The following is a 26886-nucleotide window of genomic DNA, read 5'->3' as shown; positions in this document are numbered from 1 at the left end:
AATAGTGCCCTGAGAAATGCAGAGAAGGGCCCCTCTCTGCCCACAGAGAATCCAAATCATGCACTCCCAGCCAGGACTGAACTCTCTTTAAGAAAGGAGAGCCCAAGCCCGGGGTTAAGGCAGAGGTTTGGGTATCAGTGCTGTGCCCTCATGGCACAGTGCAATTTAGTGCCCTGGAATGTGCACAGATGGGAAGTGCTGGGGCTGAAGCACTCAGGGCAGCAGCTGGGTGCACTTGGGAAGGGGTAGTTGCGGGCACCTGGGTGTAGACCAAAAATCTCCCACTGTCATTACCTACATATCCAGTGAACAAATAGCATTTACTTTGTGTTGCTGCATTAACACCGGTGGGCATTAGGATCTTAAGGAGGACATCAGAGAGCATCAGTACAGAGAGACCTCACTGGCAGCAGTGTGCCTGGATCCACCTGCAACTCTAAGAGCTGATGTTGAGCCAGTGCTTACAAGTGCTCCAAAGCCTGCCTACCACACAGGGGATTGCTGGACACACAGCATAGTCCAAACCCAGGAGAGGGTATGGGGATTCCACCAGCTGCACTTGCAGCCTGGCAGGAAATGCCGTGCTGCTGCCATCCACACAGGCAGAGAGACAGCTCTGGTGGCATGAGGCCCCAGGGCTGCACCAAGCACTAAGGATGTGTTTATCATGCTGCTGGGGATGGGTGCTGAGCCCTCAGGGGACGTGTGCTGGGGGCATTTCAGCCCCTTGAGCAATCGTTTCATGTTTGTGGTGGGTCATTAAGGATTGGGGCTTACAAGTATTTTTTCTCTTGTAAGCAAGCATAAAGAACGCCAACGATGTTTTATGGTGTTTTCACAAGGCACTGGGGATAGGAAGGAAATTTCCACTGGTCTGTCTCAGAGGGGCTGCTGTGGCCATGCTGACCAGGGCCAGGCAGCAGGTGAATGCAATCTCACTTCAGGCACCTCCACAAATTCCCTTCTCTTGCTGAGGTTTGGTTCCCTGCAGACAAAACCTCTTGGCCAGAGCTTATAAAAAACACTAGAACAGCAAAAGTGAGTCACAGGGTTGGCAGATCCTTGGGCACCCCTCAGATCCCCCTGCACACAACTGACACGGTGTCCCCAGCCTGCCAAGCTCCAACAGGGTCCCAGCATGGAGCCAACCATGGCTCTGCATGGCTCAGGGCTTCACTGGGAGCGATGTGAGCTTGGATAAAAGGAGCACAGAGGCTTGATTCATTGAGACACTTATGAGAGGTAACTGCACCACATTCAGATCTCAAAGTGTTGAATAAAGACAGAGCAACGCAGGATGGGAGGAGGGGGGTGTGATGGACACTTCTTGGCCACTGTCTTTGCAGCTCAGGCAGCTGTGCCATGCCATCAGGGCAGAGGTCACAGAGTCTTCTTCAGATTTTTCCCAGCAATGGATTGGGAGCACTGGAAGGTCACAGCTCCAAAGTGAAGATTAACTCGGTGTCCTTGGCTTTTAAACATTTACCATTATTGTTAGGCAGCAGGGATGTGTGGCTGAGCCCGCTGCAGGAAACGCTCCACGCTCAGACAACAACGCAGCCTGGGTAAGGAGAGCCCCAGGGAGTGGAGCATCACCCCGCTCTGCCAGGCACTCCTGTGCCATCCACACCTTACTGCAGCGATAGAAAGGATCTAAATTCATCTCCACAAACTGGCCAGGGGTGCTGGATTTCTTTTGTTTGCTCTGAACCCTCTCTCCTGGACTTCCAGCTCTTCAGCACAATACGTTTCACATAACAGGAAAGGGAAATTTCACAGGGAATTCCTACAGACAGATTCAGTCCTATCTGAACACCACCTCAGCAGCCACCCTTGTGTGCTCACCTGCCTTTGGTGTGGGATTCCACTGTCACACAAAGACACAGCCCTGCTCCTCACACCCTGCGCTTCTGTGGGTAAGGTTAAATGCTCGGAAAGAAGGGTCTATTTCAGGGAGCTGATTGCAGTCTACACTCATGGGAAAAGGCGTGGGGATAAGAACAGATAAATCTGTTCATATTATCAGACATTTATTTTTGTCCTTGTTTGTGCTTGCACCGATCATGTGGATTTCTTAAATAAGTGACAACAGCAACTGTGTCAATCAGTACAGGAAATGGTAGTACAAAAGAAGCAGTGCCTCAGAAAAACCCTTTTTAGGAGCTGTAGAGAACTCTTCTAACATCCATCTATCTATGCAAAGAGGTCTGAATACATCTTTAAGTCTAGAATCACCCCAAAAGCATTTTGTTCTCTTTTCCCTGCTTAATCATGCAGGTCCACAACTTGCTTTTCCATATGAACCACAGAACCAAACTCAACCTACTTGAACACAAAGCAGCACTGAAGCAGACACTAACCAAGAACATAATGCCATCATCTAGCAGCACCCAAATGCAGCAGCAGCTGTGTGCAGAGCCTCTTCATACTGCACTGATATGTTTGATGGGACAGATTTCCAGGTGCCTCTATGAAGTGCAACAAGAGGTGGAGATGCTGCATGACAGCACTGCTGCAATAAGCCCGAGCACAGCCAGCATCCATATCCAGCTCTTACAAAGCAATAAAGGAACCCATCTGGCACTGCCTTATCTTGACAGTATTTATCTTGGGGACTGATAATCAAATGATTACACAACTGCTATTGAATGAGAACTTGCAGAATTATTTGCAGCTCGTAGCAGTGACACAGGCAGGCTGACCTCTGCCCACGTATGATCCTGTGGTGTAACAGCAGCACTGGGGATTGCTACAGTAATGCTGGATGGAAATTTCCAAGCGTTCTTACACAGGGGTACCTTGTTCTGTTAGGGACTGACTGGGGTCAGTTGTGCAGATGCAGAGCAAGGCTGATTATGGAGAGCACTAAACAGTTATATCTGGACCTTAACCTTGATATTTAACATTAAAATTCATCAAACTCTACCAAGGCAGAAGGCAAATCTGGCTGGAAAAGCTCCCCATGCTTCTGGCAGGGGTGCTCCTCTCAGTGAACAGCTATGAGGTGCAGCAGAGCTTGTCTGTGCAGAAACCAGCCAAAGCACCCATCAGGAATCCATCCCTGCAAAACACATCCTGCTAGTGCACTGAGCTGCAGCAAACCACGTCCCAAGCCCATTTGTTTCAGAAACACATGGCTTGGCAGCTGCACCCCTCTGGTGAGCTCTGGTCCCACTCAATAAGTGGGGTAAACACATGTTACACCAGGCCAGGAGATGTGCTCAGTGAGAGTGCCTTGCCAAAGTGATGTTTGTTGCACATGCATTTGCCCACTTAATTCAGAAGAAGCCACCAGGGCTGTCACGTTGGCACCGGCTGTCATTGCTGCACAGAGCTGCTCCTGCAGTTCAGAAGGCACTTTCAGCTTCTGATGCATTGATGTGTTTTTAAGTCTCAGCTCTCACTGATCACAACACTACCTGTCACATAACCACCAGGCTTAGCTGTGAGCATAGCTGTAGCACTGCACCTTGTCTCGTTTCCCACACGTTCAATTGCCAACACCTTTGACCCAGCTATTTCAGATGCTTTTGGCACATTACTTTGAACTGATGCTTTTGAGGATGGGCACACCCCTCTGGGTGCTTGCCAGCACCAGACCAAGTAGCACCAATGCCATCAACTGGCCTGGAGCCATGCATAGGCAGAGCAAGGAAGAAACAGGAGCACTGGAAGTAGGGGGAGTCTGGTCAGAGCTGTATGGAGGGTGCCCAACACCACAGGTTGATCATCCGTTAACAAGTTCTTATTCTGTGAACAGCAAGGAAGAAAATAGCATGTGCATAAATACACAAGTAGGATATTAGAAAGATGGTAGAGATTAGAAGGAGAATTTTGAGAGATGATCAGAGAGAGAGATACTGCTCGAGGTCAGCCAGGTTTGTGGCAAGGCTGAGGAGGGGGGATGAGTTCTGGTTCCCAGTGGTTGAGCTTCGTCTCACAGGTTCACCTGGCAGTGCCTGTGGTGGGGCAGATCCCACATGACTTCTTCCCAAATGACAGAAAGCCCTTTCCAAGTGTTAATGCACGCTGTGAGGGCAGAGCAGCTGGGAACCTGTCCAGGTGACAGTGATGCTGCTGATCAAGAGTGAAATTCCATTACCTCCACTCACCTGAAGCAAAATGAATTGGAGACACAGCCCAGCTGGCTGAACAACAGACCCAGCACAGCCACATCCCCAGGTGCTGCAGCCAACTCTGAGCAAGGAAGAGGTGAAATATTTACTGCTATCTGCTTCAGAAGCACTACGCCATTTCTAAGAAATGGAAAGAAGCTACATGCTCCCAACCTGTAGGCATGCTTTCATAATGCTGTGTCTTCGATCCAGCAAATGGCTTTGCAAGGCAGTGCGCACACCCCAGAGCGGCACAGCCCTCGTGAGTCACAGATCTGTGGGTGGAACGGCCTCGCATGCTATAAGCTCATTAAAAGCAAGACAAGCAGCTTAATGGGCTGCAGCATGATCCAAGATGCAGTACTGAGGAGTAACCACGCTTCAGATACCAGAAAGCGATCTGCTGGGCAGCACCAAGCCATGTTAGCAGAACTGACGTGTACACTGTTCCTGGCCTGCTGAATCAGACCCATCTTTCCATGAAAATGCAGGCTGGTCTCATAGACAGCACATCCATAATAAAAAACAATTGCTGCTCCAACTGTGACTAACAAGGCAGAAGAAGAAAAGAGTGCTAGTACAGCAGAACTGAGTTCTCTATGCCTTTCCTCAAGCGTTCATCTCAGCTAGAAAAAGACCACTGATATTTTGTCAGAGTCCCACTGAACTTCACAAGACCCTTCAGCTCTCAGTTTGCCTCTTAAACAAAAACAGGTACAGAGAGAGGACAAAGTCATGTTTCCATAAGGAACCTTTCCAATTTTTATGCTCATTGTAGCAACTGCAGATGAAGTTCTACACTGGCAGTGTTTCAAATAATGTTTTATCCATACAATTTTGCCCTTGTAACTGATACTCTTGTCTTCTGGCAATATCAATGTGCTGTTTTTACCCAAACACAAGGTTTCAGTACTTACTTTGCTGCTCTTTGGAGGCCAATTTCTTGCACTGTCCTTCTGAAGGGGCAGACACCAAGAAATCCATTACATACTGGTGTTCCAGCCAGACAAATACCCACTCCATACATAGCTACACATAAACTAAGAAGAAACTGTACTCTGAAGATGGGCACAGAGTCACGATCCTTTTACCTTTCCCACATTTAGCAAAGCAGTAAGTTTGAAGGACTCTGATCTAATTAAGACAAATTCATAGATGCTTGTTGAACTTGACTCCTTGGGTTCATGTTAGGCTGACAGAGCAATTGCACAGCGGGAACAACAACAAAAAAAATTCAAAACCTCTAAGTAACAACAGTGCGAAAACAGAAGGCAAAAAGCTGCAGGCCATGAAAAGCAGCAGGCTGACTGTCTCCTGCTTCACTAGAAACAGAAGGGCTCATCAGGAAGTCTATTTCTCCAGTCTACATTGCAGGCAACAGCAATGGAAAAAAATACATCACCCAGTGGTAAATCCTGTAGTCTCTGGTTGTAGCTGCTATGCACAAAAAGGAACTGCGATAGCAAGGCAAAAAAAGGGACATACCTTTCTGGGCTCCTGCACTGGCAGAGAGAAAGGGTCAACACTAATGCAGACCAGGACAGCCTGCATGTGCCTCTCAGCAAGAGGGGTACAGCTAAGCTCCAACAAAAAGCACAGGCATAAGCATGCTGTTGAGATTGTTAGCTTGGAAGCAAAGGTTTTGAGTTCCTTTCATTGCTGCACAAAGGATCCATTTCTTCTCTTTGGGGAATGAGCTTAAGTGAATACTTTGCAAAGACCGATTGTTAACCAAATACTGCATTTCTGTGCCTTGTCACTTAAGAGCTCGGCTTGATACAAACAGAACACTGGACTGCCTGTAGTTACTAGTGACTGAAACTGGCACTTGACTCTGCAATGAGAGCAAAGTGAAGGCCATTTCTTTTTTTTCCTACTTCTGTTCCCTTGGATTTTTTTTTTTTTTCTTTTTTACACAATCCCAATAACCTCCTTCCCTTGTTCTTCAGTCCAAACCTGTATCAACTATTTCCTAAGACAGATACATTTACACTACAGGAAGTTGCACAGTGTACAAAAGTCAGTTTATCCTTGCAGCTACTTTTAATAAAATACTCTTGTTGAAGCACTTGCCAAAGGGAAAATGCAGTCAAACCAGAAATGAATAGGTCATTTCTAATAAATAAGACAGTAGGCACATTATAAATATTAAACATTTATTATTATTCTTCTCAGAAGGTTGCAGGATTCAATTCCAAACAGTAGGAAGGGGGTTAGGGTTTGTTTTTTTTTTTTTGTTACTAAATGGATTTTGCTCATTTCTTTTAAGGGGAAAGAAAGAAATAGAGACTGGTGTAAAAATATCGCCAGGAGTGCAAATATAGTTTACTTCCTTTCTCACCACAACCATCCTCATGCTGAACCACCAAGCTGAGCCCTTCCCAGTTAAATAAAGGCTGCTTTAATCATGGCCCCTTTTCTTCTTTCACTCTTCCCACATAAAGGGCAGACCAAGCATAGTGACAGCCTTGTAGCAATAGTAAAAGCCTGGAGAAAGCTCACAGGGCGACACTTCCTAAGAGTTAAACCCAAACAAAGAAAATTAACAAAACTAACCTTCATGATCAGCCGTGCACAGTGCAAAGAGAAATCCACTAATGCAGTTCAACATATTTTTCCAGCTTCCTATCACAAATACAGTTTACACATCCACAAGGAGATGAAAGTGGAGAATATAATCCAAGAACACTCACAGTTTTAAACTGAGGAAGGTGAGCCTTTAAACAGGAATTAGTCATCTTATAAAAGCCTGTCATTATACTCATATCCAGGAATGAGAGGTGAATCTTGCTTCATATCAGTTGCTTAAAACGGGCAAAAAAAAAATTCAAACTACCAAAAGCCAACAGGACAGTCAACATCAGCAGCACCCGTCACTTTCTTCACTGGCACTGCTTACACAGATGAGCAGACTGAACTCGGCACATGCACAGTCCCATCATTTCTGTGACCTTGTCTCAAGAAGAAGGCAGCAGCTGTGGCTTCTGGACCCACGGCTTCCCTTGAGCAAGTACATTAGAAGGTGATGTCTGCAAGACCTACAGGAAAGAGTGATGGTGTGGGGGAAGAAACAAGCGTTAATTCTTATGCCACCCATATTTCATTACAGAGATAGTTAGACACAGAACGAGGGATGCTTTCAGATTATTACTATTTGAAAAAACAAACAGCAAACAAATACAAAGGATCTGGCAGGAAAAAAATTAGGAAGAGTTGATCTGAACTTTTAAGCTCTTTTTACAGCAGTTCAGCAATTGATCTGAATAAATCAATCTGAAGGAGTACTGAAGTTGTGACAAAAGGAGCAATACAGACTGCAGATAGAAGGATCTTTCAATGGAATTAACAAGAGAAAGATGGGGAAAGGACCATTAATAGGGACACTGATTTTACACTAAAGAAAAAGTGGTTTAAACTGAGATATATCCAAGCATTACGTATTTGATTATCTCCTTTGAGAGCTGTCTTTTCTGACTTCTAAGATACATTGCAGTATTTAACCTCAGTATCCAAAATTGTCCTGAATACTACTTTAATCAGAAAAAAATTAATGCTGGGGATCCCAAGAATGCTGGCTACTATGAGTAGGTGAACATCGTGGACAGCAGACACTCCAAGCTGAAATCTGTTACTACACTAATGGGATATTGTACATCTAGCTTTACCAGCTATACCAGATGTTTTAGTGCTCAGTTTGGTTGAGGAACATCCACAACTTCAGCAGAGATTTCATCTATTCACAATTGACGAGGAAAAGCAAAATAAAAAAATTGTTGTTGAATAACAGGAACAAGGGAGGGGCAGAAAAGGAAAGAAAAAGAAGATGTGAACTGGCAGCCATATCAACTTTCTGGAAATACTGGAATCCCAGATACTGCAGACAGAACTAGAGAAACTCGAGTGCAATAGAGTTGCCTTTCAAGCTTTGGACAAATAATGGCTGCAGACACCCATTCTTCACCCAAACTACAATTCATTTTGATTTTACTATTTCTTCAACAGCACAAGCAACACGAATAATGTTACATAAAGTTGAAATTCCAGGGGAGATACAATTTTAAGAACAACAACAGTTAAATTCGGAGGGTTTCTTCTCCCTCAAAGAATGGAAATCTTCAGCCTTAGATGGATGTAAATGGTGACAGCGCAGAAGAAGCCCGGGCTAAGTAACAAAATGTATTTTTATGTTGTCAGGACACCATGATTTTATATACCATGTGCCCATATGGTACTTTACATACATACAATTTGTAATCCTTTCAATTAGCACTGATAGTGTAAAGCAGTTATTTAAAGCAACCCATACGGCATCTTTCAGTGTAAAATAAATCATAGAACGGCTTCGGTTGGAGAAGACCTTAAAGATCACCCAGTTCCAACCCCCTGCCATGGGCAGGGCTGCCACCATCCAGCTCAGGAAGCCCAAGGTCCCATCCAGCCTGGCCTTGAATGCCTCCAGAGATGGAGCACCCACTACCTCTGGGCAATCTCTTCCAGCACCTCACCACACTCTGACTGAAAAAAATTCTTCTGGGCATCTAACCTAAATCACCCCTCTTTTAGTTTAAAGCCATTTCCCCTTTTCTAACTGCTATCAGAATGTAAAAAGTCAGTCCCCTCCTGCTTATAAGTTCACTCTAAATACTAAAAAGTCACACTAAGGTCTCCCAGAGCCTCCTCTTTTCCAACCTAAACAAGACTAACTCCCTCAGCTTTTCTTTGTAGGAGAGGTGCTCTCTAACTCCCTGATACCAGACAGGCTTCCAGTTGGGCAATTCAGATGGCTATACAAATCCCCCAGAAGGCTGGGGAGAAACAGTTGCTTGTCACCACTCAGGAGGTGTTCACAGCCTCTGAGAAATGGACCCCATTTTCCAGCTACACAATACATCTATCATACAACTGGTACATATAGCCCCAGTCTTCCCATGTAAAATGTCAGTGTGAAGGGTTACTTCCGAGATGCTGGGGAACATTACCCAGATTACTGCTGTCTCTTGAGGCCCAGCAGATGCAGTAGTGCTGCATTAGTTGTTCAAAGAGTTCTTTTTCATCCAAGAATTCAAGTTCTTCTATTCTGTGGAAACAAAATAAAACTTGTGATTTAAATTGAAGTCTCAGCGTAGTTTATAATGTACACTTTTTCACTCTTACAGCATGAAAGGTATAATTCAACAGAGTAGTTATCTTTGCAGTAAATTAATACATAATGATGATACTACCACTCCTAACCTTTGTTGCCAGTGTACAAGACAAGTTATCAGAAAGGTATTTTTTAACTTCTACACACAGAAATTTAATGTTTCAGGATTAATCTGTGTAATTTCTCAGGAATATCAGTGTTTCTCTTCCAAGCCTTTTTACTCTATGCATCTGGTCTTGCTGGACTTATGGAGCGCAGCCTAAGGGAAGGAGATTTATCTCGAGCAAAGGATTAACAGCTAACAGCAGAAAACAGCATTATATCCAGACAATCACAAGTCCATATCATGTCTCGGTGAGTGATGGGTACACCAGTGCAGTTCCTAACAACTCTCCCACATGAGCTCATGACAAAGCACAAACCAAATGGTGCATACAAAATGTGAGGATTTTTTTTTCCTAAAATGGTCCCTACCAAAGATTCTTGAAGTAAGATCTTTTTTGAAGTAAGATCTTGTGTTTTCCACTTCGCCCAAGCGAGAAAACTTCTCTCAAGCTGTCCTTGTTTAAAAAAGTTTAATATGGCATATTCTACTCTCACTTCAGATTACATGAATATCAGGAGCATTTATTTTTCTTGGTAGAAATTTAGAATGGCTGCTACTGAGGATTAAATGAGGCTGAGGGGAGACTGTTCCTAAGTTTGCTTACAGAGGTGCACGTGCTGCAGAACTGGGGTTCTGTAGGTAAAGATTTTTATAAATTGAAAGTATTATTTGCCATGTATTACTACTGAGGAACAGTTCACATAACTTATTTATTGGCATCTGGATCAAGTGGAAAGAGCTAAACTGATATAACAGCCGAAAACACTGTGAAAAAAGTACAAACTACATCTTTCCAGAAGCACCATATGGCACAAGCTCAGTCATCATTCCTATTTAAATAACCCATGATTTTCAGTCTCACCTGTTCAGTCCCATGCCTTCAGTAATCCCCATATGTGAATGTTAATGAATTACTTGTAGCAACTCACACTTCATACTACATACCTAGAGTTAATAACATAATGCTAGGCACACCTTTCCATTGCTCTTTGCTTGCATTGTACATAGGTCCTAGCACTAAATTACCGTGGCTCGTCACCTAAATCCTCTGTCAGGGAAGGGGAAGAACAAATGCAGCCATTTTCTACTGACTTGTAGAAGCAACACAAGGCAAGTAATCTTATGTACGCCTACAAGACTGGAGCAAACACACAGATGTCATCACCTTGAGAACATGAAGAATGGAAGCCTGCTCTACCCTAAGGCCCCATCCCACCCATTTAGTGTTGTGGAGGCTGAATGTTCATCACAAAAAACACCTTAGGTACTGTAAATGTGTGTTGCTCCAAGCATTCTCCTTAAAGTTCTGCAAAAACTTCAAGCTCAAACATGTTCTGCCAAGCTAGCTAGCATCTACATGCTGCTCCTCCTATGATATATGAGATAATCCCATACTAAATATTGACATGAGCAATCTTGGAAATGGTGTCTGAAGATGACTATTGACTGCAAGCAAGCTATCAGCAATACCTTTTGACATCAGCCTGTGGCAAGAAGCTGTACACTTTCATCATATCAATGGCATGTGCATTTTCCCATCCAGTTAACAGCAATCGTTCCTTCTGCAAAGTAAACGAGGAGTGTTTACAGAAGACATGAGGAAGAGAGAGCAGAAAACAGTTCTTCCCCTAAGGATTTTGTAGGGCATCTACTTGACCTGTTAGAGAAGAGTATAACAGCTCTTCATATAAGCATTTGCTGCAAGCCTCTACTGAGGCATGGCAGTGGGGTAGATGGAGCTGCACTCTGATCTACTACAGCTTTTGTACAACTGCAGAAACTAAGTGGTATTCGGCAAGCATGACATTAACAGCAGGGAACTGTCATACTGTGGACAGGAAAGGATTTCACAGAATGGCTTAAGTTGGAGGGGACCTTAAAAATTATCCAGTAGGCAGATCATTTCCAGCAGGTAGCAGCTGCCCCAGTGCTGCTTTAGTCACCGCTCTGAGCCTTACAGTGCACACACTGAATTATCAGATTAATCTGTTCTCATCTCAACCAGGCAGAGCTGTGCGCCCTATTACCTGAGATTCTAAGGATCTGCAGACTTCCACTCCAGCCAGGTTACACTGCCGTCTCTGCAAGTTCTCAATCATGATCTGTCCAAACCGATCCGCCATATTCACCTCAGGTAGAGAATGAGACAAAAGTGTTCCGCCTTCCGAAAAGGACGTAATCGCAGTGAAAAGCAGTAACTTGGTTAAACTCTAGTTGTCTGTCATAAAATGTACAGGATAACTTCTAACAATTACATTCTTACATTGGGTCTCATTCCACACTGGCACACCCTCCTCAGCTACATCACATTTACAAGTCAAGTGACTTTTTGATGATGGCAATGCTATGTCTCTTTCAGGCACATGGACTGTGCACTGAAAACTGACTCTGCTTTAAGTTGTTTATGACTCACATGAGCTCTCTGGTAGTGATCCATAACATGGAAGCTCCTGTTCCTCACTTCTGAAACCCCCTAGATTCCCTCAGCAATGTTGACACTGATACGATTTTTGCTCCACTAATTCTCTAATGCTATAAACTCAGAGGCAACGTGCAGCATTGCTTCACTTACCGCTGTCTTATCTAAACCAATATTCTATGGATCATCCACATAAGGATTAAGTCTAACTGTTTTGGTTCAGTATAGTTCAGCAAATCATCCTTCTGAACAGACATATACTCTTTGCAATGAGATAACAGAACTACAAGATAAAACTTCAGCAGAACCTGTTGCGTTTGTAAAGTAAGAATAGGCCATATTCTTTTCTACAGACAATTCCCACTTCTGAGAGCAATTTTTATGTCACTAATGCAGTTCAGAAATGCCATTTTTGTTTTACCTGCTCATAATTTATAAACATCGCCACTGGAAAAGTGCTCGCCGCCCACTTTAAAAGATCTGCAGATTGTTGTGGAGTCATGTAAACCAGCACACACTCTGCTACCAGAAGTGTTGGCAAACTTCAAAATAGAAAAAAAAAAAAGAACTATTTGTAGCAAAAGAACAAGAATTATAAGCAAGCAATTCATGATCCCCAAAATTCTTGACAGAGCTCTGCTATTATGAACTTGACACTTCAGAATGAATGAAATCACTTCATTAAGTTGACAAGAAATGGGTTTTCTGGCAGCTGACAGATTAATTACAGGGGCCTCCCCTGGTTCCAGAATGGAGGTGTTAGGAAACTCTCCTTTCAGTCAGATGTGCAACATGCTGAAGAAGTATCCTTTAAGTCACCTCTGAGCTGGGATGGCACAAACCATAGCACACATTAAAATTCATTTTGGAGAGAACCATATCCTGCACACACACAATCCATCCTATTTTAAGAGATTAGTAAAACTAGGAATAAAGACAAAAAAAAAAAAAATTTTTTTTTAAAAAGTTCTAAGAATTATAATTAGGCAAATTGGTTCTACATAAGTAAAAAGAGTGACACGTACTATTATCTAACAAAATGCAATCTACACTTTGCACTTTGTCTCTTCCCCCTCTATCCACAAAAAAAAAAACCAACATATCACCAAAATAGACAGCTACATGAGTAATTTCGCTCAGAATTAGAGAGTTTTCTTTTAATTGGGAAAAAGTCGCTAGAAGCAGGAGAAACTCCTCAAGGAACAGCAATATAAACAAGGCAAGATTTCAGAAGATGAAAATGTAAAGATTTAAATGGCAGTTTGATGCATTCTGCTTTCCCATATGCTCTCTCCCACCCAGCCAGATAGCCACTATTTATATATATTATATTTGAAAAGTATGTCCATCATCTGCTTTAAAAACTTAAATCCTGCCACTTCTAGAAGCCTAATGCTTGAACAGCAAAATGTCAAACGTTAGCTTCCAGAGTTAAGTTCTCAAAGGATTCCATAGCAATCTCTTTACCAAAAGGTCTAGGGAACAGTAGGGGCTTTAAGCAGAAGCAATATGAAGTGATTACAAAGACAAAATTCTAAAATGATTTAATACTGACAGAATTATTCTTCATTTTACCAGCTAATGCTCCCAGAAATCCTGACTCACACACCTAGAACAATAATGGTGGAAGACATCCACTTATCAAGGTACTCCCATTAGTCAGCATTAAAAGACTCCACTCCTCAGAAAAAGTAGTTCATGACATACTGATACACAGGTGAAAAAAAGCAGTTTGCAGGATGGACTGCAGAAGCACCAGCGCTGCAGCAGCAGCTTTGGCTCAGCCAGGCTGGGTCTGCGCAGTGTCTTCTGCTCAAAGGACTCAGGAAAAGGTAACCATGGAAATAGCACAGCGGGAACTGGATGCAGAAACTTTACATCCAAGCCTGACTTTGCACTCGCCAGTCTGCTCTGTAAGCCCTTACCAAAAAGCCCCACAAAAATAACACAGTCTTACTGTACATCCAGTTTGTGTTTCTTTAGCTTTTCCTCTAGATCTGACGAGAAGCGAAGATCCGCTCCCACTATGGAGTATCGGCTGGAGTCCAAGCTGTGGGAATCTGCAAGTTCAGAATTTTCAGAGACCAACAGGTACAAATAAGAGACATGCTGAAATTATAAATTAAAAAACCATGCAGGAACACACGAAGTCGAAACTCAGTCTGTTGTACCTAGCAATTAACTGCAAACTCTTCTTTTAAAAAACATTGTTGGGGTTTTCAGATTTTGCTGCATTAGCACCGGACTGCAGAACACCTCATCCTGTGCTCTGCAGCAGGACAACGCCGAGAGGTTATCCCTCCTGTTACCACGGTTTCAAGGAAAGCACAGAGGAAAGAAAGAATGTGAAGATTCAAGGCAAGGTTTTTGTTTTCTTTTTAGATGACCCAATATACTTTTTACGTGCATCTCCTACCTAATCACTGAAAAACTAAAGTAACAATGTTCCAAAAATTAACAAGATATAGTTATACAAATTAGCAATACGTAAAATTATATAACACAGGTGAGTATCAGGTTTTGGGGTCAGAAGTTATTTGAGGCTCCCAGTATGATGGAGTAACAGTATCATGCGTGCAGAGTCAAAATACAAAGACAGTTTGTGATGCAAATATTCACCCCAGGGCACAGCAGGCAGCAAGCTTCCACATTGTTTCCCCATATTAAGGAGGAACAAATCCTAAAGCCCAAAGACACTTCGCTACATGGCAGAACTGTCAGGAGGCCAACAGAATTACTGACAGCAGGATGCGCTCATTGCTGACAATCAGCAGCAATCAATTCAGCTACACAAGACCAGACCCCGCAGAACACGTTTACAAGTACAGTATCTAACCCACTTAAAGACGTAAAGTTCTGTGGGAATGTAACAGATTGCTCTTTCATGCTTTAACTCAAGGACTGTACTACTGGAGTGAAGACATGAGGGCAGAACAGCACATAATTTTTCCCTCCTACTGTGTGCATGTGACAATCAGAGCAAGCAGTAAAATAAGAAAGCTAAACGGGGTGGGGAGAACAATGTGAGAGTTTGGAACGGTCTTGTGACGGACAGTCATTGCCCATCTGCAGCACAGCTCTGGGATCCCACAGCAGGCACACAGTCCTGGGCAGTGACACAGGAACAGACATCAAGTGCTGGGTGAAGAAGAGCCAAGTGGCTGAAGAGAGGGGATAAAGGAGGTTTTGCCCTTCGGGAGAAAAAAAAAAAAAAACGATGGAAAAAAAATACCATGCAGTTCATTACACTAAGCGCTACATCAAATCCTCCAGAAGAAAGATCTCCATTTAGTTTTCAAGTGACCAGCTCTGGAAATGGCTCCTGTAAGTCACAACAGTGTTTTCCAGCAGCAGTTCTGAACAGGGACAGAGATGGTTTGTGCAGAGTTACAGGGGAGTGGGAAAAGTTGTACAGCAAGTGATTCAACGTTTTCAGTCAAGGCTTTTCTCCATGTGCATGTTCTGTAATAGCTTTACTGCTTCCCACACCCTTCTATTTAAGTTATTATATCAAGGCCATGATAATGGTACCAAAAAAAAACCCTCCACACACAGGAAAGTACTTATATAGTGACTTGTGTGCTGCCTGGAGACACAGCAAAGTAAGCGTCAGCCATCACAATTAGTATGGAATTGATGCAATCTTCTTGTCCAGCTTCACTGACTTGGGCACACCGGTATGTTAACAATGACCAAAAATAAATTGCAAGAATTCTGAAGTGCTCGAATAATGGAAACACCACAAACATTTCATCAGAGGTAGAAATAAACGTTTTCCGCTCACACCACATTGATTTGAGAATTTCTATCGCTGAAGAGCAAGAAAGAGCAAAACCTCCCACAGGTTAGGTTACTTGTCCTTTACAAGTGCTCAAATTTCAGCACAATTGCTGACATAATGAGCAAATTCAGTGTCAGTCATGCCTTGGCAGGGTAAGAGGGGATGGCCATGAACTGACTGCTCCCCAGTGCAGAGCTGTACGGACAAGTGAAATAACAGCCAGCAAGCCACAGCCTGCTTATTTCAAGTTACCTACCACGGGAAAGAATAATAAAATAGTTTACAAAACCAACAGCAGAAGGAAAAACAAACAAGCAGGTTTCCTTAAAGGCTCAGGAGAAATATTTCTTAAACATTAAAGCTACGCATACTTAGTGCTTAGGAACATCTTTGAGAACACAGAGGACTCCCTACAGCAGAAACTTTTAAAAGGCCAAGAAAGCTGATGAGGAACGGATTCTCTTCAAAAGCCTTCTACTCCAAACGCAGACACTACTTCTATTTCCAGTGTCTGGGCTGCCTGGCTCCTCTCTGGTCCATTCAAACAGAATGTACTTGTTTCTCCACACGTTTTCCTGCCAGCTTCCCTCAAATCTCCATTGATGGCTGTTGGCAAACACAACCGCAGATGAAAAGTGAAGAAGAGCTGCACACACATTATATGAAAGCTGATACAATTGCTAGAAGTTGTGCATTTGAAATGTATCTGAGAGCATCTCATTAAATATCTCCATAATTCATACATGCCAACATTTACAAGCAATACTTTTATCTCAGAGGAAATCTCATGGAAAGATACAAAATTTGCATAGTTTGCACAACTCAATTTTAAAATGAAAAAAGGCAAAAGGAAATCAAAGTTTGAGGAAAGAATTTAAGGCAAACCTCTAGAATTCTTCGTAAGATTTCTTCTACTTTTGGCTTAGGTATGGCAGGAAAAAAAAAAAATCAAGTCAAAGAGATGAAGATATCAAACCTAACCAGGGAAAAATACTTTAACAAAATCAGGCTGACAGCTGCTCCATCATTTCACATAGAGATGGCAATGACAGCTGATGATGGCTGGCACTGCCACTGTTCCCAGCCTGAAGGCCAAAAGTCAAAGCACAGTCATAAGCTCCCGAGAAAACAATGTGATCCTACTTCATGGTCTTTGGCACCAATTTCTGTTTTACTTTATGTTTTACAAGCATAACTTGATGTTCTAAATATGAATATTTGGAAATAGGCTGTCATTCTGAACAAGCAGCATTGGTGCAAATGTATTGTAAAATACCTACCTGCAGAGTAGCTGAAAAAGGAAAACGAAAACAAAACTCAGCCTGGTAGAACAGGAACACCATCTCAATTGATTTTCTTTTTTTCCTTATGCAAAAATCAATTTTTCTTTTAACTGAATCAAATAGTTGGTGTTCTTAGAAAAAGAAACTACTTTTTTTCCTTCACTATAATCTCACTCCTTGAAACATCAGCACAAGAACCAGATGCAAAGGAAAGCAGCATGAGAATGGGAAGGGCTTCCTGTAACGAGCACACAGTGCGTGTGCATTCTGTCCTGGAGAAGATATTGCCCCCAAAACACTTCATATGAAAGGTTTCCTTTCCTTTCTGTTGACTTACATGTTATCTCCCTTACAAGCTCCACATCCCTTGTTTTTGAAGGAACAAGACCACCTTGCTGTGACTCAGGCCAGCTGTCCTAATGCTGGCAGGGCCAGTGATGTTTGGTGGCTGAATCCATGGAAAGTCTCATATTCCAGGCACTCATTCCAGCATCTCACCATGGCTTTGCTGCAAAGTTGATTGGTCTCACTCTTTCCTACAGCATAGAATTATCTGACCGTTCTCTCTGTGATGCTCACATTCAACACATTCAATTGTGTACAGATTGTCTTGTACTTTTCTGAAACTAAGCCATGTGAAATACCAGATTCAGACTTCATTTGGGAAACATCAGGGAAGAGAGAGTAGGAAGAAAATCAACCCCATGACTGCAATCCACCCCATGACCCAAAGCCTCCTTTCAGCCTCATGTACAGATAACGTAAGCACGCACAAATACAACAGAGCATTTTTTCTGATCATATCACCCATACGTATAGTTTCCATGACTTTTGGCATGGAAGTAACAATACAAGTGGCTGGAATTTAAGTGTCATTGTACTCACAGAATGTCAGTAACATTTGCTTCCACTTGTCTTTTGACCTCTCCACAATAAAGCTTCCCTTCACAGAACCATGCTACCTGTAAATAAATGTCCTGCTTTATGATGGCTAGACCTCATCCCCTACCTTAAACTGTCCACTGAAGCAACACTGCTCAAGTTACAGCCACAGGTGCATAAATCACAGCATCATAGCACAGCACTTCCTCTGCTACAAGTATTCAGAGTTCTCTAAATCAATAAGTTCATGAGTGACACAAAGGTAATAGTTCATTGAAGTACAATTTGTACCTGCAAGGTGACAAAGGTAGAGCTTCCTGACACTCACAACTGCATTATAAACCAAATAGCAACACTGAACTTTGGAAACTATTTAACCTGACATTGCCACAGTTATGTCATATTACTGCACAAATTCACTGCTTCTCCCTGGAGATCTAGCATTGCCCTGTGAAAGACAGAGCTATTCAATGACAAGCGTCATCTTGTTGCGTTGAAGAGCAGAGGCCATAAATATCTACACATGAACTGCAAGGCTTGCTGCCACTTCTTTGTTTGAACAGAAAGGAGAAAACAAATGTTGCCCTGAAGCCAAGAAAGTTGCCTGTTAGCACTGCTTCCAAAAATGAAAACACTTGGCGCAAGGAAAAAAATACAGTATGAGAAGAGTCACTTCTGTGGATATTATAGCAACTGAAGAAATAAATTCCAAAGCAATTAAACAAATTGTTCCTTGTGCACAAGAGACAGTAGTGTGGACCTGACTTAAATGGAAAAAAACCCACCAACCCCAAAATCACCATATCCAAGATTCTAAAATGCTAAGCAATAAGCAGCATTTTATTGTCTGGAAGCACTGCTTCATTATGCCCCATTACAACTGGGGCCAGATGACACTTTGAGAACACTGAATTTTTCTAACAGCTCTATTAGGTCACACCAAAGGTCCACCCCACACAGCATCCTGCCTCCCACAGACACCAGCAGCCATTATTTAGGGAAGAGACAAAAAGAGGGCAAGCACTTGTTACTAATACTGCTGTTTTCTATCCTTTTTCCTAAAAATTCTTAAGTTTGATTGGGATTTCTGGACCATTACTGAACCAATGCTTTTATTTTATAAACATTGTACATATTATGACACGTACATCTTGTACTTCAGTAGCAATGATCAGCCAGAAGCCTCCCATTTCCACGTGAGGCACAAACTACTCCTTCCACCCATGTGCATCACTTTATATTCATCCGCATTGAATTTTATCAGCAAGTCACTAATTTCACAAGATTCTTCAGAGTGGTAAAAAAACTGCAGAAGAGTTTGGTCTTGCCAACAAGCTGCCACTTTGTATTCATTCTATCCTCCCAATTGTTTCTTAGTATTGAATAATATCCGCCAGATTTCCACCTCCCTCTACAATGAGAATTAACCACATATGCCTACCCTTCATCCCCAGCTCTTTTGAGAGAACCATTCCTTCCCCCTCTACAACAACAACAAAATTTTGCTGGCAAACTTTGGCAAATAACTTTGTTAATAGGCATTTTTCAAATTCAATTACATTATTAATTGGATGCCCTTCTCTACTACATTCATTAACTCCAGTAAGTTTGTGAAGCATAACTTATCTTCACAAAAGCCATGTTAACTATTTCTCGACACATTATATCATTCTGTGGTTCCACTAAGACTGCCTGTTAGAGTTCCTACTAATTTGTCCAAATTAGAGGCATCAGTCCTACTGGTTTGTAGCTCCCTGAATTGGGCTCACAGAGACCAATGGAGCCCATTTGAGTCTCAGCTCCCACCTTCCTGTTCTCAGGTACTAAGACAATTTTAAAATGAGAAGGTACACACCAGTTAGTAGCTGAGTGATTTCACTGTCAAGTTCCTTTAGAACTGTGAGAAGTCTTTAGGACCATACAAGATTCACCTGACTATTTCATTTGTCTACTTATGTCCTCTTCTGGTGCTACTTTTACAGGAAGCAGTTCTATTAATATGTCCTTAAAAAAAGAGTTCCCAGAGGGATTTCACACAAGCTTATTTATGGTTTTTGTGTGCCACAGCAGATCTCTAACACTTCCAAAGACCCAGACACTGGGCTAAACCCAAAGGTCTCAGCATGATACAGCCTACACCAGCTTAGCCACACAAATTCCTACATTAAGGCATTCGACACCCAGCACGGGGAAAGAAGATGATGAACAGCTTTAGAGAAATAAATCAGTCCAGTAGATTCAGCAGTGATGCACTAATTGAAGTTTACTTTTATGAATTGTTAATTAGTAGCTTCTGATTGGAATACATGCAACTTGATGACTTTACAATTGTTCTGCTGTACTAGAGGTATCTACAGAGCTATTCAGTTACACAAACACTATTGAACCATTCTGATCTTCTTCATATTAATGCATTTTCAGGAGTGCTTATGCAGCATGTTTCATTGTATGACATGGTTGTACAGTCTCCCACTGAAACTCAGTGCTACTTTGAAGCTGTTTTTCAGAGACAGGCACACAGGGCTTTCATCTTTTTAGACCTGAATGAAAAGTAGAGAACTCTGATATACAGATGTCATTTAAAGATTCAGTAAGTTACAAATCCCCAGTATGCAGTAGTAAAACGTGCAGGGCACACACAAATATGAGTAGTCTACTTAGTGTGACAGTTACTCTGATCCAAGTTCAGGCACTAAACAGGTCTCAGATGAGCACACACACCAAGTCGCTGGCAGGATAAGCACATCCTCTACACTCTCGAGGGCCCTCCAGACCCTTAGCTAGAGTGGTGCTTACAAAAATCACATGCAGATTTAGCCACCAGGAAATACACAACCTCAGATTCACAGTTACGCTTGCAAACACAAACTAGTTGACACTGCAGATGCAGATAACTAATCTTCCTCCTAAACAGTCCAGAAGAAATAACTACAGTGCACTACCTGCAATTTGGGCACCACAAAGGTTACTCAGAAGAACCTGTTTTTTCCCCCCTAAGTAAAGAATTTTTTTTACATTAAACTCTTGACACAACACTACAAGTCTGTAAGCTAAGACAATATGAGCACATAATACCATCTGAGTCTAATATCCTCTTTTAAAATACTGAAATGTAACAAACAGCACTGGCTCCTAAGAAATAACTTTGTAAAATACATTTGGTGGAGTCTTCACAGAAGTAACACAAAGACTTGTACTCTTAATGAGATTGAAAGACAGAGGAAAGCACTCATTTTAATCAAGCATACATGACTATCAGTAGCATTCTTTTTTTTCTGTGATAGAGTGAAACATAAGTTAAGCTACATACAAGAAAGAAGAAACTTTCTAGCAGAATAAAACCTTTTCAAAAGACGATATTTCTAACATGTCACAGAGCAAATGGGCATGATTCTATAAGAGAAGAAATAAGCCTCTCTTCCCTCCCAATTCTCTGTCCAAACAGCATTTCAAACATTAAAAGCCTGCCCACATATCAGAACAAAGTGATCCGAAAAGTTTTAAAAGTGCTGCAGTACATTGCTGATTTATTTTAAAGATGACTCACCTATTAGAAGAGAGTCCCCTGAATGGGTTTCTATGATTGGTTTTGACAGGGGAGGTTTTGATCTGTGGGAAGAAGGAAGAAGCAGCTCTGAGCAGTTCGGCTTGTTTAACTATGTGCTTCCAAAAAAATTTTTCTTTCAAACACATGTGAAGGACAAGAGAATACCTCTGCCCTCTACTGGAAAGAAAAGTGTTTGCAGATTAGACTTACAATATGCTGCAGTTGAGTTTCATACCCACGAACTCCTACAATGCTGAGGTAACTCTTCAAAGACAAATCTAGACACTCCCCTGAAGTATTCCCCATAAATCTTATTTATTCAAATAATATTCAAGTACTGTATCAGCTAATTCCTCTCTCTAACTTGACATGCAACTCTGAAAGTTTCCTACTGTATTTAGTTGGAAGAGAAAGAGACTTAATTGCCCCCTAATCACCCTGAGACTTGCTCTGTCTACTGTATTTTAGACAATTGAGAATTAAGTCAGTTTGCCTTCCTACAGCTTTCACACAGTGACTTCCCCAAATTGAAGCAGTGACAGAATAATCTTCTCTGTAGGACTTAGCCTGAATAATCAAACCTTTATTCTAAATCACGGAGTGTGAAGGACTCCTCTGAAGAGTGATTGAATAATTAAAATTCATAGCTTGTAATTCATTACATTTTGCTGATTTACATGTAGTTCCACACAGGTTAACACAAGCCTTACACTTACTTTATATTATGTATTTTTCTTGCAACTATCATTGGAAAATCCACTTCAAAGTATTTTCTAGGGAGAAGATTTTCATCCTGAGAATTGGATTAAGACAACAGAATTAGGAACATCCACACAACAAGAAGATTTAGCCTTAAGTCCCAAGCAGTTTTGTTTCAGTTTACATTGGCATTGTTAATAACAGCGTATTTAAACACACAACTTAAAAAATAGAAGTTGAGAATCATTAAAATATTCTCTAGGAATCAAACAAAATATTTAACATTTTTAGGTAAAACATCCTGGACACTAGAGTGGTATTGATTCAAGTTAATAAAAGTTAAAACAACCTCATATTCACAGAACTGTATGTCAGAAGAAAAGCTTTGCATCTCAGAAATAACTTTTCCCTTCCATTGAGTGTAACATAAATACTTGTGACCATGCAAAATGCAACTGGCCTCTTCTAGTTTTCTTTGAAAAAACAGATTTAGTGTAAGTTAGTAAGTAACCATTACACAGTATCTGAATATTCTGAATATTATCACACAGTACAAGAATCATGAATTATCATCAACTACATAAATGCATGCAGATACATAATATTTGTGTATATAATCTCACATTTATATAAATTCACATAACTCAGAAACAAGTAAAAAGCATGCACAACACTCTACCTCAATAACCTACTTGTGTGCTAGTATAAAACAAGGACGGTGAAAACCTGTGCTTAAGAGGACAGTAAGATGTGAAGTTCCTGAAAGTCCACTAGAGGTCAGCTTCATGTCATATGTTTTTTTCGGGAAGGTCAGTGAAAAACCCTCTCCTCATGTGCTACAGTTTAAAGATACTTAATTCTAAACAAGCTGAGAATAAGGTAAACCAGCCCGGGCAGTCTGCAGACATATACAGCCACACAGCACACCTCCACATTGTGCTACAGAAAGCAGCACTGATAAGCCCTCACAGAAGAGTGCTTCAAACATCCACACAAATCTCTGTCTTCAGCTGGGTTCTTTATTCTCAGCTATCACTTACCTTTAATCTCCAGAACAAGGTATCCATGCCAGCACCAAGATTAACAATCTGACAGTTGCACTCTGTCTTCTTTAGAAAAGCCTCAAGCAGATAACTGACACCCTGAACACGAGCATAATAGCCTGTTAACAAAAAAAAGTTTATATTTTTAAATTACTATTTTAGTAATGGATGCTTAATACTCAATTTTGTTTTTTAGCAACTTTGGAAACTCTTTATCTACTTAAAAATATACTTCTTAGGAAGAAGAATACCTCTTTTATAAGGATTATTTTTTCTTCCTGTTACTATCTCACCCAATGTAAGGAAAAAAAAAAAAAAAAGTGTGATTCCTTGGGTACACGAAGAACAGACCAAATTAATTCAAGCAGAGGCCAGAGCTGACTCACACTGTTGTCTCCACTCAAATAGTGATTTTGATTGCTCTGTGCAGAGTACTGCCCATTAACCAAAACATAGGGATACTCTATTTCAGAATACAGAAAATAAATAATAAGAACTTTGATAATAAGAAAATCTATTAAGAAGGTCAGACAGCATGTAATTTTACTATGAAGGGTATGTATCTTACTCTTTCACGTATACTTTATGTTCCATACACATAGCATACAGAAATTAGGACTGGAGTGCTTCAATGTTTGTAACACTGCAACACGAGGGCAGCACAGCAATGACAGCGTAGTAGCAAATTCCCAGACTGCAGAAGTAAGGAAATGCTCAAATACAGCAGCCATAGACACAGAAGCAAAGGAAAGAGCCTGCTTACCCCTAGGAAGACCTCAGGGATCTCCAGCAAGAGCCCCTTGCCTGGGCAGCCAACCCTTAAATGAGGTCTGGGAAGGGGTGGACCCTGGCTCTACTCCTTTTGCTCATACAGGTGCATTGCATGTATCTGAGCTCCCCTGGGTTGGCTCCACCTTCTCACGAGGTGCTCAATCACTGTATCAGGTGATAACTTAGCATTTCTACTATAAAGGACACTTAAAATATATTTGTACAATACTCATCCACACTTATTTGCTGACTTGCCTCTGTTGATTTCAGGTGCTTTTCTTTCTTTGGCTTGCCTCACAAAATACTGGATGTAAGGGTCCTTCCAATAACCGACGCTTACAGCAAACCTGCCCAGCAGAGGAAGAAAAATTAAAAGTTATGAATTAAGGCCACCAAGGTATATTTCAAAAGATAACCAAGCTTCAAAGGAGGCTCTCTGACCTGCATGCCTACATGCAGATAAGGTTTAAGAAGTCTACCAAATGTATGCAAGTATAAGAAGTTGCAGGATGCCCAGTTAAAAATTCTGGCTGTTCCTATACACGTAAGTATCTTTTCAATGGCCTTTACACTACCTGATGAACTTACACAAGATCCCAGTTCCAAATATTTCTTTGAGAACGCAGCAAGAAAGGATACGTATCTAAAAAGTCCCCTAATCGGTACAGACAACTTTTGTACATTTATATGCTGCAAACTGTATACGTTTATTCCTGAGCTTCTACATGCCACTTTAACACAGCCAACAACACTGTTCTGTTCTAATACAGCTTTCTGACCTCATAGCCTGGCAGGTTAACTCTCCAACACCCCTCCCTGGCATTACCTCAGTACCAAAGGAAGTAAGTGCCATCAACACCTGAATTAAACTCACGACCATACATAAGAGGGCAACAACCCCATCATCTCCTGCACACATCTTCGGGAAGAAACCACATAAAGAGCTCTGAACAACACCGAGATGTTTGTCCCGAGTTTTGCACGTCGCTGACATTTTCAGTTCTTGCTAAAAGGACAGCTCTAATTATCGGCAACCCTAATTATCGCTGATGATGCCTTACAAACAGGTTCTAAGATGAAAGCAGGTCAGGGCCGGGAGCTGACAGCAGCACCGCCCACAGTATGCCCTCGCAGCCAACACCCGCCCGCTCACACCACAGCCCTGAACGTCCCCGATCCCTTTCCCTTCCCGACCCCGCTGCTCTCACACGGCCAGCACCGGGCAGGCCATCGCCTCGCTGACGGGCCGACCCCACGCCCGGCTCGCTGCCCCCACCCCACAGCCATTACCGTTTGCAGACGGATGCGTCCTCGCACGTGCCCCGGACCGCCTCATCCGCCTCGTCCAGGCCGGCAGCGGGCAGCTGATCGCGAGCGGCGGTCGCCATAGAGAGCGCGAGTCTCAGCCGCCCGCCGCTGCCGCCACCACCCTGCGGCACGCCCCCCGCCGCTTCCCATTGGGCGGCCTGCGCGAGGCCGTGCGCCGCAGCTCGGCGGTGCGCCGTCACGATTGGCTCACGGCTTCGCCCTTTCCCACAGCAGCCAATGGAAGAGCGCGATCTGCGGGGCCCCGCCCAGGAAGTAGCGTCGTACCGCAAAGCACGCCGGGAGTAGAACTTTCGCCTCTCGGCCATCCGGCTTTTCGGGCGGGGCCGGAAGTGGCGTCGCGTTCCGGTGGGCGGGGCAGAGCGGCGGGGCCGCGAGCAGGGAGGAGGCGGCGCAGGCAGCGCAGAGCAGGCAGCGGGAGCCCGGCGGGAGGCCGGGGCGCGGCCGCCGCCATGAAGAAGCAATTCAACCGCATGAAGCAGCTGGCCAACCAGACCGTCGGCAGGTGGGTGGCCGGGTCCGGGTGCGCTTGTGAGGAGTGGGCTTGCAGCGTCCTCCGGAGGCATTTTGGGGAGGCAGGCTGCGGTGGGCTCTGAGGGAAGGTGAGAGAAGGCGAGAGAGGGCGCGGGGTCCGGCGTTATCGCCAATTAAAGCAGTAATTAGCGGGCCTTGCTGCGCGGAGCTTCGCTGGGAATCGGGTGGGCTCTCGGCAGGTGCCGGCCCGGGGCTGTGCCGGGCGCCTCGTCTGCGTTCGTTCGTTCGTGACTTTCGTTTCCTTTGTTGCCGCCTTTGGTTCAGCTTTTTTCAGCTCCGTCGCTTTTTCACCCTTGAGAGGACTGTAGGGCGCGCGTTCTGCGATCAAAATAAACTTGCGTGAGACGCTGCCTGTGAGATTGGCGTGGCTGGGCCTGGGAGGCCTGCAGCCCGCTTCTATGGGAACGCATCACAGTGGTGCGTTTTAATCTCAGAGGCTGTTCTCGGCTTTTAATGAGAGCTTAATCCGAAAGTTTATGCTTTCAAATGATCCGTGTTTATACTTCTGTGTGCTCTGTTGCAGTAACACATTAATACGGCATCTATTTTCTTTGGGGCCTGCTTTATATAAAAGTCTAGTGTGTCAGCTAATAATGGTGAAGCAGCAGACTTTAATAGGCGTTTGTTTTGCTATTAAAGAGAACATAACTTCTAAACCAGTCTTCTGTGTTCTTTCATGCCCACTTCACATAGCAATTTCTCCATGAATTAGCCTTTTTGTTTTTTAAAGCTATTGGAGTGACTGTTGGGTTCCTGTTTGCACACGTTTGGCTACAGCTCTAAATGGGATTTCTGTAATCTGTGTTGCGCTGAGCAGGATGAATGTCTCAGTCCATTTTGTGGCGTGGGGGGGGGGGGAATAAGAATTAACTCTGAGTGCAATGTATTGCCTCGTGTGGGTCGGAAGCAGAAGCTCTTCCCTCCATCGGGACCCTACACTGAAGGCAGCTGACACCCCGTGGTGCGGCTGTGGCTGTCTGTTGTTTCCCTGCTGGTGCTCAGGGTGTGGCTGTGGAATCAGTGCTCGGGTCTGTGCCAGGTGCTGCTGAATGTTATTCTGTTCCAGCAGCGAGGTGTCCTGCTGTCATTGTAACACAAAGGGGCACCTGTAATTGCTTTTCATTAAAAGCTATTTCTACTGACCCTGACTCACTTGTTATAAGCGTAACATTAGGAGTTAGTTTGAAATCAGTTTAAACTCTATTTTTTCTTTTCCTGTTGCATTAAATCCAAGCAC

At 42.9% G+C, this 26886-nt stretch overlaps 2 protein-coding genes across 6 annotated transcripts in view; one reads left to right on the top strand and one right to left on the bottom strand.

The window, feature by feature from the left end:
- Nucleotides 1–6254: 6254 nt before the first annotated feature.
- On the bottom strand, nt 6255–25259 carry LCMT1 (leucine carboxyl methyltransferase 1). Its single transcript, XM_085237919.1, has 11 exons — nt 25080–25259; nt 24045–24136; nt 23016–23137; nt 21993–22069; nt 21277–21338; nt 13741–13843; nt 12205–12325; nt 11392–11493; nt 10835–10926; nt 9095–9192; nt 6255–7153 (listed from the first exon to the last, which is right to left on the bottom strand). Exons 1-11 carry the CDS (start codon nt 25175–25177, stop codon nt 7131–7133), a joined length of 990 nt encoding a protein of 329 aa, XP_085094045.1. The 5' UTR covers nt 25178–25259; the 3' UTR covers nt 6255–7130.
- Nucleotides 25260–25445: 186 nt separating this feature from the next.
- Nucleotides 25446–26886, top strand: part of ARHGAP17 (Rho GTPase activating protein 17) — a 39266-nt gene continuing 37825 nt past the window's right edge. For all 5 annotated transcript variants that reach the window (XM_010719511.2, XM_010719507.2, XM_010719510.3 and 2 more), the window contains exon 1: nt 25446–25620. In XM_010719511.2, the coding sequence (XP_010717813.1) occupies nt 25568–25620 (53 nt within the window). In that variant the 5' untranslated portion in view covers nt 25446–25567. The remainder of the gene's footprint in view (nt 25621–26886) is intronic.

The sequence above is a fragment of the Meleagris gallopavo genome, chromosome 16 (genome assembly GCF_905368555.1).
Source record: "Meleagris gallopavo chromosome 16, MGAL_WU_HG_1.1, whole genome shotgun sequence".
NCBI lineage: Eukaryota > Metazoa > Chordata > Aves > Galliformes > Phasianidae > Meleagris > Meleagris gallopavo.
The sequence above is the reverse complement of the archived record's forward strand: the minus strand, read 5'-3'. Positions and strand labels throughout refer to the sequence as shown.

What these genes read in the sequence shown, in the direction of transcription:
- LCMT1 (XM_085237919.1), bottom strand. Translation starts at nt 25,177, where the DNA reads ATGGCGACCGCCGCTCGCGATCAGCTGCCCGCTGCCGGCCTGGACGAG. An exon ending in GACGCATCCGTCTGCAAACG is followed by an intron (nt 24,137 to 25,079) that starts GTAATGGCTGTG and finishes TCTGCTGGGCAG; the next exon opens with GTTTGCTGTAAGCGTCGGTT. An exon ending in AAACACAAACTGGATGTACA is followed by an intron (nt 12,326 to 13,740) that starts GTAAGACTGTGT and finishes TCTATTTTGAAG; the next exon opens with TTTGCCAACACTTCTGGTAG.